The sequence below is a fragment of the Orussus abietinus genome, unplaced genomic scaffold, assembly GCF_000612105.2.
Source record: "Orussus abietinus isolate OABI.00-Male unplaced genomic scaffold, Oabi_2.0 scaffold13, whole genome shotgun sequence".
In the NCBI taxonomy this organism is placed as follows: domain Eukaryota; kingdom Metazoa; phylum Arthropoda; class Insecta; order Hymenoptera; family Orussidae; genus Orussus; species Orussus abietinus.
In genome coordinates this window covers 1-11768 of record NW_019394887.1, presented here as the reverse complement: position 1 = coordinate 11768, position 11768 = coordinate 1, and the positions used below count along the sequence as shown (strand labels likewise).

Genomic DNA, 11768 nt, shown 5'->3' with positions numbered 1-11768 from the left:
CTGTTACAAACAGAAATTCCTGTTACAGTCTTAATTCTAATAATTTCCTTTTTTTAAATCATGTTCAGTTCTCTGAGAACAAAATTAACTTGTAATTTGGCATAACAGTTATCCCAATATTGAATTGAACGTCAATTTCTGCATTGAGTGGCAGGTAGAAGATTGAACGTATTACTTGTTATCAGTTTTACTTTTCCCTTATTTACAAATCGCTTTAATTATACAAACGATGAAATTTAGAGAGTCAGCCGCCGCTGGTGGCGTTTCCTCTTCTCTTCTTTCCTTGCTGCATGATTCGCCAGGAATTCTCTAATTAAATCTACTGGCAGAACTTCACCCCGATACCTCTTAGGTAATTCCTCTTTAGTAAGTTCCTTGATTCTCGATGCTACGTATTCTTTAGCATCGAAATTTTCTGCCTGCTTGATCTGTGCCAGCAACTCGGCTTGAAAAATCTTTTCCTTCTTTAACTCTCGTTTCTGCCTTATTTTCAACCTAATGAACTTGATCCTTTTCCTGAGCTTGCGTAGCTTATGCTTCCTCATTTTGCGCCTTCTAATAACAATCAAACGGGCAGCCTGCTTTTCTTCGATTATCCCTTGCTGCGGGGCCTCTATTGAAACACGCCTTGTTTCCCCATTATCCACATGCACTTTAACCGGCGGTTCCCTGATTCTAATTATAGGAACAATTGGTAATTCAGTTACAGGTGGAACTATTCCTCTTATCTGTGGCAGACCAATGTCAATGTTTATCCTCATAGGAAAAAATCCTATGCGAATTTCACCAATTGCCTGAAATGCAGTAAGAAGCTCTGGCTTGTCTTGACATGAAACCGACTGCGTAGAAAGCGTAGACTGCAACGCGCTATGACATTTTAAGACACGAGCACCTGGAATTAATTTAACACAAAGCAAATAAACATGGTTTCTCCATTAGCAATACATACTTCGATAAAACCATTAATAAAAGATCGCAATAAATAAAATCCCAAAATACTTATTGAAATGAATAATATAAGACCCGTCGACAACAAATGTTTTATTCAAATACTTGACACAGAAACAGGATCTCGGACAGATTAACGATTACCGCATAATCTATAAAATTACTCTAACTTAAGTCCAAACCGTTTCACACTTTCGAACTATAAGTATTTCTGTCTAATTAAAAAAAGAATTCATTGTCTAAATAAAATCGACGATCCGAAAAGTAAGGTTATCTACGAGAGAAGGAAGTTTTAATACATAACGAAGTTGTTCATTGTAACAGAGGTTAATTAAAAGAATTGAAAGTGTAATCTCACCGGCCTCGTAAAGTTTTAGTTGCCGGAAAGTTTTACAAAACGCGTGAAAAGCCATTTTTTCTCAATCATAAACGAGCAAGATGAAATTATTCGGCCATCTTATTACTGGCAACTGTAGCTAGGCATGTTCGATTCAAGAATCGATCCTACTAAGAGAATCGAACATCCCTACTGTAGACAACTTCCAAGCGGGGTTGCTAATCTTTAAGAAATTACATCATTGGAAATCACCAGATCGAAAAAAATGGAGGGAATTTTAAACGCAATATTAAATGATAAGAACACTTAGTTCGAGAACGTGACTACACACAACAAAAAGCTACTGCACCGTATACCATCTTACACCAGAAAGCATGTCAGGAATGGGAAAGGAATGAATTAGTTAATAAAAGTGTAATTTGCTTCAGGATCGGAATGATTTCAGACAATTATAAACTGCTACATCCGTGGTACTGTGAAAATGGTCAAATGGAACATACTTTATTATTATCTTAATTATTGAGGCTCCCATTATCTCTGCTCGTTCGATTCCTTGAACGCAACAATAATAATTATTACAATTAACAGTGGACTTCAATCCATTCGCGTCTTCAAGGTTCTTGTTGTCACTTTATCCTTTTCTCTAAAACAAATCGAAAATGTCAGCTAAACAGGGGAAGTATTTCAAATTAAGAAATTGATACAGCATATAATGTAAAAGATAATTTCAAATTCTCCCACTGTCAACAATTTAGCATCATGTTTCATAAAAGATAAGTAAAATGTAATTGTTCCTTACAAAATCTTATGGAATCAATCTAGAAGAAAATTAGACGATCACATAATAAACTTAACAATTTTATATAAGTCTTGTCATTGGCTTAATAAAAATATGCATCGTTTGATTCATGGAATTAACTTTTCTTGATATCATACATACATAACGTGTACGATGGCTCCCCAACCAGAGATCGCATCACGGTCGAATGCATTAACCAGAGCTTGGCTAATAGTTTCGAACAGATCGACTGGCTCCATATTAGGTTCGTATAGGGATTCGCACATTCCATAAAGCTGTTCTGTGCAAGAACCACCAACTACAAAGTCCATTGGTGAGTTGATGCAACCAATAAGATCCATATTACAGATATATGGTTCAAAGGTTTCTGGATCTAAACCAGCTACTACTGGCTCGACAAAGTAAGGTCCAAATCGCTTATCGTAAAGCATATTTGCAACCATGTTACCAAATGTTTTTGGATGAATTCTACGATTTTCTTTTAGCTCATATAGATTCAACCTGAAGCGTAGTCTTTCCATCACGGTTTGTGTATCGGTTGCAAGGCCAGGAAGGCCCAGATATAAGTAGGGACCCATTTCAAAAATCTTTTGATAATCACACGCCACCGTATGTGTCTGTATACCAAACCGACGATCCGCCGCGATAGCCACACAGTTCTTTCCCTTCATCGCAATTATGGCACCGCCATTGTACGAAAGAATACTCTACAACAAATTCAATCATCAAAGAATGCCTTTATAACACTAAAATTCTATATTACAACAATATAAGGTTCACGTTAACTTTGCGAAGAATATGACGTAGTACACCAACATATCACATGAATTTTGTCATAGCATTGACATGCCCTTATAAAAAGAATCATGATTTTTAGATTAAACACGAGGATTTATTTTTAAATAAGATGTGTTAAATTGCAAAGTTGTAACATCATACTTTATATTGCAAATATGCATTGTCATCTGAGGGATTGACATTACCATAACCTATACGTAAACTTGTTTGTTTTATCCGAACAATGAAACACTATGATTTAAATAAACTGTCAACATAATTGAATATTGAAAGTAAAAAGTAATTTCGAATTTTTTGTTAAAGCAATTACCATTTCGATGAGTTAGGAAACGATAGTTTTCTTCGAAAACTCCAATGCAGCGGCGAAGCTTGTAAATTTTCGCAATACCGAGCTTCACCAGCGTTCACCAGTTACAACCAGCCATGGGTTGTGAATTATATGTAGAAATGGAACCCAAGTGACCGACTCCGTGATTGGATGACGTCACCGGCCCGATAAAGGACCGTGATTGGTCGATCCTTTATCGGACCGGTGCGATCGCGCGATCCTGCCCGTAAGCAATCTCCCAACTCATCTCTGCCCAACTCTAACCGCCACTGTACTGGTACATCATGATGGAGCCACCATCGTTTAATGAAGAATCTGACGAGAGGTCTTCCCTCTCGATGCACCGCCGCTTCCTGGTGTGACGTCATAAACTTTTTCCGTGATCGCCCTCTTCGCGCGTGCAGAGAACGAGCAGCCGAGTAGCGAGCGAAGAAGAAAATGGCGGTGTAATGATATCTCTCGATATATCGGAACAGAGGAAAGTCTCTCAAATATTGGACCCGTGGGAGTTTTAACCCGTCCGCGCGTTTAGCCGGACTGAAGCAAAAGGTGCTCAACGGCTTCCGGGAGTTTTCCTGACAGGCTGAAAGAGAGGGGAGCATACGAGACCTTGGCAGAGTGAGAAGGACGGAGCGAGAGTGAACGGGCAAGAAAAGTCTCGAAGACGCCGAGATAAGGCTCCGCTATTGCAAGTGTCATGCCTCTCGTAGCTTGGAATGACTCGACGGCCACCCAAAATAAATAACCTCGAAAGCGAACACGCGCTTTCGTGACCCCGGGACTTTCTCGGGCGGTGCACCGAGCTTTGTTGGAGCGGCTGGTTAGTTTCAATTTAGGATGAGATCCACGAGTCCTGCGAGACCGGTCAGCTGGAAATGAGATCGGTGTAACGAGAGAGACAATACAGAACTGATTTGCGCTTCAGGACTACCGGTACGATGCGAACGAGATCAAAGTAGCTTGTAATTGGGCTATCGTGTCGACCGATTGGCTCGATTGGTTTTTCTGTTGCATGTATTCTTGGGCAAATTTGTTCAGTTAGTACCTTTTAATCGGGCTATCGAATCGACCTATCGAATCGACAGACTGGCTTAATGTGTTCTTCCGTTGTGTGTATTCTTGGGTGAATTTATTTAGTCACTCAGAACACCCGTGGTATTCCTTTGTTGGCCAGTTTTGTCAGCAATTGACTATATTCCATTGCGGCGTATAGCTTTATTTTATCGAATCATATTGGTAGTAACTCCTTAAGTCGAGGTAAATGGTGCTTGTGAGACGATTGGTTGAGAATGCAATTTTATTATGAGAAAAATGGGTAACGGATCTAGATAACGTCTTCAGATCGTTTATGTGAAATCTAAGGATCTGTGTTTGAGACAAAGTGGGAATAAATTGAATAATGGGGAGAATCTGAGTAATCAGTAATTAAGTGACTGATTTCATGTGAGAATTTATAGAAATTGTAAAGTTCATATTGACCATGAAATTGAAATATGTTTTTAGGTAAATGCAGATTGAAGTAATCGACTAAATAATCCAATAGATTTGTTTTACATACGTTATTAGGAACATTAATTTAAACCAGTAACTTTAATTGTCTAATTTGTGCAAACACTTTGCAATGAAATTAAAGGTTTATTTATATATGTCGCCGAATTTTAGTGTATAAAATCGGTGTTTTAATGCGTCGTGTCATGCATTCTCAGCCAATTGATAGATTAAAATTTATTATTTAGAAGCCTCGAGGATGATTCCTAAGAACTGTTTAATATTTATTTATTAACATTCACTTCTACGTGAAAACGAATTGAAAATTGAATAACGCCTTACTGAGCTTCAGTGTCGAATTGTTTTCATGATATTGTTTACAGGTATTCCATTGTTGCCCTTGACGTTTCTTAAGATTCACAATTGAGAATTCAAAGTGGTGCACAATTGGTCTCGGCTTGACAGAGATAGAAGGCGGACGGAAGAATGTCGCTAAAGTCTAAGGAGGTAGATTTTGATAAAACCTGGAACTTGCTACAGGAGACCGTGAAAAATGTCATCACGATGTCAAGTGTGCCACGTGCAGTGTGGAACGATAGGTTCAGGTATATATAACAATAAAATATCACTTAAAACAAAATATAGTCAGCCTATATACATATAGGCGGACTCTTTCACATCACCTGAATACCAATTTCAAACGACTTTCATTTAAAAATAAGTGTTAACGTAATGGACAATTTATAGTGACGTTTACTCACTTTGCGTGGCACAACCGGAGCCATTGGCGGACCGACTATACGACGAGACGAAAAGGTTCCTCGATGACCATGTAACGCATTTGCTGAAAAAGGTTCAAATGCAAGGAGACATTGGACTGCTCCAGAGTTATCACTCCACCTGGACTCAGTACTCTCAGGGCATCAATTGTCTACACCGATTGTACCTTTATTTAAATCAACAATATATAAGGAAGCAGAAACTCTCTGAAGCAGAGATCATTTATGGAGCTTTGACGTCGACAGCTGCGGACTACCAGGAGCAAATGGAAATTGGTGAACTGGGTCTTGACATCTGGAAAAAGAAAATGATCACTCCTTTAAGGAAATCCTTGGTGGCACTTCTTCTGGATGCGATCCATGCAGATCGTGTTGGACAGACTCAACCAGCCACCTCGGACGTGATTTCTGGTGTTGTCGAAAGTTTTGTCCATGTAGAAGAGTATAAGATGAATAGACAATTACACGTAAGTTTCACGTAATATCGTTTCATATTTTATGGGTTCCTCTCTCTCTCTCTCTCTCTCTCTCTCTCTCTCTCTCTCTCTCTCTCTCTGAGTATTCTCTGAAATGTGTATAAATAAAATAATTATGTAACTGAATTGCTACAGTGGAAGTATAATTAATCTTGATTTTCATTTTTATTCGAGTTGATCTACATAATATGTAATGACAAATAGTAGTAGTGAATTTAAAATTATTAAGACGTTGCAAATTACGTTCGTTATTTGTATTCCAATATTTTGTTTTAATCAGTTGAACTAGATCGTGCTTTTGAGATCGATAGCATCAGGAATAAAACAACAAAAACTGAAAATCAAGACAGATTTGGTTTATATTGTTCTTCATTTTAATAGTTTATATCCTTCAACAGTTGTATCAAGAAATTTTTGAAGCCCCCTTTCTAGAAGCGAGTGGAGACTTTTATTCAAGAGAAGCATCGGAATTGTTACAACAGTCCGACGTAACTCGTTATATGGAACGAGTCACATGCTGGCTAACCCAGGAAGAATTAAGAGCCTACAAATTTCTTCACGCTAGCTCAGTACCAAAGGTAAAAATGTTAAATTCTTAATTTAACTTTGACAAAAGTTAGTCAATAAATTCCATGCTTGTATCCAAAAGCTGAATAGTTGATGAAACTTTTTTACGAACTTGTAAAAAAAAGTTTCATGAACGATTGACCTTTTGCATGCTGCTTTCACATCCCCTTAAATGAAAGATATAATTGCGTTATGGACTTATTACTAATTAGCAAGATCAATGTCAACTTCCATCAGGTTAGACTGTGCTGCGAAGAGAAAATGATCGCTGCTCATGTCGCCTGGTTGCACGTCGAAACCGACCAAATGATAGAGAAAGAAAAACGAAGAGACTTGTCGTTGCTGTATCCTCTGTTGAGGCCATTATCTTCGGGCCTCGTTCCATTGGTGCAGAAGCTTACACAGCACATTACGCAGCAAGGATTGCAAGCCATCGGTGCATTACATGGAGAAAATGTGAGGATTAAGAATGATTCTAGAAAACAATTGGCAATTATTTATGTTCGTAACACTCATTGCCCTTATGATATTGGCTTCGCCGGAACTGCGCACTCACTGAGTTCGATACATATATGCCGTTCAGATTCATCGAGGAGTTTGACATGTTCTGACAAAATGAATTAAACCCATACGTTGTTAGGTACACACGCAATTTGTGGAGAGCATACTGGATGTGCATTCGAAATACTTTGAGATGATCAAAGAGGTGTTTAACGGTGATCAAGCGTTTGTTGGTGCCCTCGATAAGGCTTGTTCCGCAATGGTCAATCATAGGCCAGCCCCAAGACAACCGGCACGTGCCCCAGAACTAGTAAGAAATCATTTTTCAGGTTCTGTAAAATATATATCGTTTATATTTCAGATATTTATAAGTGTTTTACCTTATATTTAAAAAAAAATTATTTAGACCTAGGATACTCTTTTTTTATATTCGATTCAATTTTTATATGAAACCTATTTCGGTGGTGTATTCGAGTAGCAGGTTATCTTTTTGTTCCTTGTTTTTTTCATCCTTGTCATTCTACAGAAATATCATTTTAATAGACGAGTCGTTTAGTCACAGATTACAAGACAATAATTAGAATTAAAAAATGATAATGTTCTCAAATCTCTTAGTCCCTGGTTGTTCGTGTCATTAATGTTTGACCTGCTGGAATGTACATTCAAGGGTATAGAAATCATATAGCAAAGATATCAATTTAATATCCGTGGTTCTTACACGTGTATAATTGCATTACCATTTTCCATCAAACTTCGGAGAAAGACTCGGGCAGTTAATTTTTTTTTTTTTTCTTGTAATAGTTTACTTACATAGCACTGAATATTTATTTAATCTATCTAAAGTTCCTAATCTTTTTTCCTCATAGCTAGCAAAGTACTGTGACTCCCTGCTGAAGAAGTCACTAAAGGGTGTCTCGGACACTGAGATCGACAAGAAACTGGATCGCTCCATTACTGTCTTTAAGTACGTGGATGACAAAGACGTCTTCCAGAAATTCTACGCGCGCATGTTAGCGAAGCGTCTGATCCACCAGCAGTCCCATGCGATGGAATTCGAGGAGGCCATGATCGATAGACTGAAACAAGCCTGCGGATACGAGTTCACCAACAAGCTGCATCGCATGTTCACCGACATATCCGTCTCGGCGGATTTGAACGCAAAATTCGTGGCCAGTTTAAGGGAACGGGACGAGGAGAACCAGTTGGGAATAGGCTTCATGATCTACGTACTTCAGGCTGGGGCCTGGCCACTGGGCTTGCCTCCGTCACCAGGACCCTTTCATGTCCCACAACAGCTGGAAAAGTCAGTGCAAGCCTTCGAGACCTTCTACCATGCACACTTCAGTGGCAGGAAGCTGACTTGGCTGCATCACTTGTGCCAGGGCGAACTCAAGTTCAATTACTTGAAAAAACCTTACGTCGTTACTGTTCAGACATACCAGATGGCCTTACTGTTGCTCTTCCAACACTGCGACACCATCTCCTGCAGGTAACGCTAACCGAATTATGTTCGTCTCCGAGTACATTTTGCATTTCGAGGCTTCAGATAATTTTATCGGAACCCTGGTGATGACATTTGTGCAGTCTTGAACGGACATAAACCCATTTTACTTCTTTCCACCCTCTTAGGGGTTGAATCTCGAAAAATCCTTTCTTAGCGAGCATCTATGTTACCAAAGGAACATAACCCCCAAATTTCACGTTTCTATGTCCAGCAGTTTAAGCTGGACGATGATCAGTCAGTGAGTGAGTGATATTTGGTTTTTATATATATAAAAGATTATAATAATTGTAGGGAAGCAGCCGCATCACTGAGACTTTCCCATGAACAGTTGGCCAAACATGCCGCGAGTCTCGTCGACTGCAAAATCTTGAAGAAATCGACGGAAAACGAACTCGAGGAAGACACGATCCTCTCACTGAACTTGGATTATTCTAACAAGAGGACCAAGTTCAAGGTCACCGGTGCTCTGCAAAGAGATACTGCCCCTCATGACACGGAAGCGACGCACCGAAGTGTCGACGATGATAGGAAACTCTACCTTCAAGCAGCTATAGTGAGAATTATGAAGAGCAGGAAGCTCTTGAGACATAACCAACTCATACAGGAAGTAAGATTTTTTTTTCTAATACTTCACTCCAACCGGTCATTACCAAAGTGATAAACTATTTTCACTGTCAAAATTGATAAATAGCCATGCATTGAAAATGAATCGAACACGTGCTGAAAATTCCTTTCTTTATCATTCATAAAAATATTACGAGGTGTTTATTCAATTAATCAACTCATCAAATTGAATAGTAAACTTATACAGGATAATCGCGCGGTAAAATTTTAAACGAATCGGTACACCGAATTCGGAAAATACTTTCACAAACCATTTGACTTTTCAGATATTTTAGGGGGACCGGAAAGAAATCCATTATTTTTGCCCCAAACTCGAAGCATAAAAATAATGAATTTCTTTTCGATCTTCCTAATATATAGGCTGACCTTTTATAATACGTTAAAATCTATTTTCTAGGTACTCGGACAGTCTAAGTTGACTTTCGCTCCATCCATCGGCATGATCAAAAAGTGCATCGAAGCCCTGATAGATAAGCAGTACATCGAACGTACACCAAACAGCGCCGACGAGTACTCGTACGTCGCGTAGCCCTGCCATAATCTCGAAGATTAATATATTTCGTTCATAACGCTCTCCGGTCCTGCTCCCAGCATTGGTATTGGAGCAGATGGAAGACTTTATCGTATCGAAGAAGTAAGCAGCGAAAGCCTGCATCAACTGGGACCGAACCATCCGGGACTCAGCTATCGGTATGAAACTGCGAAAACTCGTTCGATGAAGGGGAATCTCATTCCCATTGACCTGCTCCAATGTGTATTCGTACAAAGTTTAAATTATCGAAAACGGTAGAGAGCATCTCCGATTGCTTAATCGCTACTAAAATCAACCGATCGATCATCTCAATTAGCTGATTTAAATAAAATGTAATATATGCGCACCGAATAAAGAGGATATTATTATTTTACGCCAAAAAGAATGTGCAAACAAGACACCCCGAAGACCTCGTTGGGGTATTTCTTTGAAATGGACTCTCTTGGGTCAAGTCTATGATGTCTCGTTGAAACTAATTGCAGTGCCGAACGGTTTCTCAATCACTGATTTTGTTTGACGAGCCTCTTAATTGGGAGTCGCTAATTGTAAATGAAGAGGTTAGGAACTTTTGTACCAAACGCCCGTCGACAACATGGGTATTTTCCATGCCGGCAAAGTGATAAAGTGATAATACTTTAAAAGGAACGAACTTCAGCTCGGGAGTCGCGATATCAGAATAAAAAATTTCAATACTTTTCGCATACAAACCGAGCATAGACGAGAAAACTTGAAGTTCTCTAAAGGAATTCTCAGTTCGACATTCAAAATGAGATCTACTTGAAATGCAATGTTTCGACGATGACCACCTAGATCACGGTAAACTAAACGTCTGCTTTTAAACGATCGTCACTGTCGGAAATGTAATCATTGAAATGATCTTTGAAAAATCTGTTAACGGATGTACAAACTTATGTTAAATAAATAAATTAATGAAATCGATAAATTAATATTATTAATGCGCTCGATGCGAAGACACAGACATCGGTGTTTCTTCCGAACCGGAGTTAACGCTTCTCCTTGTTTCTACATATTATTATTGATATTTATCTTTAGTATTAACGATAGTATTCGCATAAATTACAACCAACTCCCGTACCGGTACGGAGCTTACGTTTCGCGGCATGGAGGGCGTCGGAGGAACGGGAAATTGCGACTAACCGGCGAACGTCTCGTCTTCTTCGTGTAATACTCCCCCAGGATATTCCTCTGGAAGGAGACCCGGGGTTTCAAGTCTCAGTTCCATGAAACTCCTTCTTGACGTCGGTCGGGGTTGCAGTACGCTTTTGCATCTTATCGGTGGTACATGCAACCGAATTTCAACCAGTCGCACTTTCCGGCGCATTCGCGGTCACTCAACACGGGAACGCACAACGCGACGTCGATAATTCGCGACACTTAACGGTTACCAGACGTTACCGAGTATGTTCCGGAAAGGGCCCTATTGCAACCGTAGCAAGAGGAGGACACTTCGGGTAAACACGGCAGCTTCCGTGCTTCACCTTTCTTCGCGACAACCCGTGACAGACTAAACTGGAATACACCGATTGCTTCTTCCTCGCGCGCCGCGGAAAAGGTGGCGCCGGGGTGGCCCGACTACACACTAATCGATGGGGACCGTTCTACGGCGCGAACGGTGCGGTCGGGACGTATCACTGAAGTGAACAGGTGACTTAAATAAACAATAAAAAAAATGACCCGAAGTTAAGGAGATACAGCGGAAATTAGAATGCTGCGCTCCGATTGGTCGGTTCATCGGAGTGGCGTAACTCGGAAACTACGCGGCGTAGGAGAAAACGGAAAAGGAAGTTTCGCTTCCAAACGACGTCCGCCGTCGATCCCCCCGGGTCCCAACTTCCGGTACCTGAACGGACGGGTAACATCCTAACCCGTGGTAACTTGTTCTAATCAGGTTAGGATAGCGTTGGTAGGAGATGCGTGGGAGAGGAGGAAAAAGTGGGGGGTCAAACAATTTTTCCGTGCGGGCGCCTATGGACGCCCCCGTGTGGGGTCTCGTCCGCGTGGCAGGAGAAGGTGGCAGGGGGTGCCTAGAAGTGGGGGAAAAAAGGGGGAAAAGAGGGGAAAAAAGG

At 40.1% G+C, this 11768-nt stretch overlaps 3 protein-coding genes across 3 annotated transcripts; 1 reads left to right on the top strand and 2 right to left on the bottom strand.

Annotated features, from left to right (window-relative positions):
* Positions 1-171: 171 nt before the first annotated feature.
* Positions 172-1404, bottom strand: LOC105697104. The gene is made up of 2 exons (XM_012420133.1): positions 1307-1404; positions 172-892 (listed from the first exon to the last, which is right to left on the bottom strand). Exons 1-2 carry the CDS (start codon positions 1359-1361, stop codon positions 237-239), a joined length of 711 nt encoding a protein of 236 aa, XP_012275556.1. The 5' UTR covers positions 1362-1404; the 3' UTR covers positions 172-236.
* LOC105697108 (proteasome subunit beta type-3) lies at positions 1027-3322 on the bottom strand. The gene is made up of 3 exons (XM_012420148.1): positions 3193-3322; positions 2226-2791; positions 1027-1928 (listed from the first exon to the last, which is right to left on the bottom strand). Exons 1-3 carry the CDS (start codon positions 3193-3195, stop codon positions 1880-1882), a joined length of 618 nt encoding a protein of 205 aa, XP_012275571.1. The 5' UTR covers positions 3196-3322; the 3' UTR covers positions 1027-1879.
* Positions 3323-3562: 240 nt separating this feature from the next.
* On the top strand, positions 3563-10054 carry LOC105698528 (cullin-2). The gene is made up of 9 exons (XM_012422847.2): positions 3563-4143; positions 5082-5303; positions 5446-5944; positions 6352-6531; positions 6758-6976; positions 7161-7331; positions 7888-8510; positions 8817-9132; positions 9547-10054. Exons 2-9 carry the CDS (start codon positions 5185-5187, stop codon positions 9676-9678), a joined length of 2259 nt encoding a protein of 752 aa, XP_012278270.1. The 5' UTR covers positions 3563-4143; positions 5082-5184; the 3' UTR covers positions 9679-10054.
* Positions 10055-11768: the final 1714 nt, after the last annotated feature.

What these genes read in the sequence shown, in the direction of transcription:
- LOC105697104 (XM_012420133.1), bottom strand. Translation starts at nt 1,361, where the DNA reads ATGGCTTTTCACGCGTTTTGTAAAACTTTCCGGCAACTAAAACTTTAC. An exon ending in ACTAAAACTTTACGAGGCCG is followed by an intron (nt 893 to 1,306) that starts GTGAGATTACAC and finishes AATTAATTCCAG; the next exon opens with GTGCTCGTGTCTTAAAATGT.
- LOC105697108 (XM_012420148.1), bottom strand. An exon ending in GGAGCCATCGTACACGTTAT is followed by an intron (nt 1,929 to 2,225) that starts GTATGTATGATA and finishes GATTTGTTTTAG; the next exon opens with AGAAAAGGATAAAGTGACAA.
- LOC105698528 (XM_012422847.2), top strand. Translation starts at nt 5,185, where the DNA reads ATGTCGCTAAAGTCTAAGGAGGTAGATTTTGATAAAACCTGGAACTTG. An exon ending in CGGCACGTGCCCCAGAACTA is followed by an intron (nt 7,332 to 7,887) that starts GTAAGAAATCAT and finishes TTTTCCTCATAG; the next exon opens with CTAGCAAAGTACTGTGACTC. An exon ending in ATAACCAACTCATACAGGAA is followed by an intron (nt 9,133 to 9,546) that starts GTAAGATTTTTT and finishes TCTATTTTCTAG; the next exon opens with GTACTCGGACAGTCTAAGTT.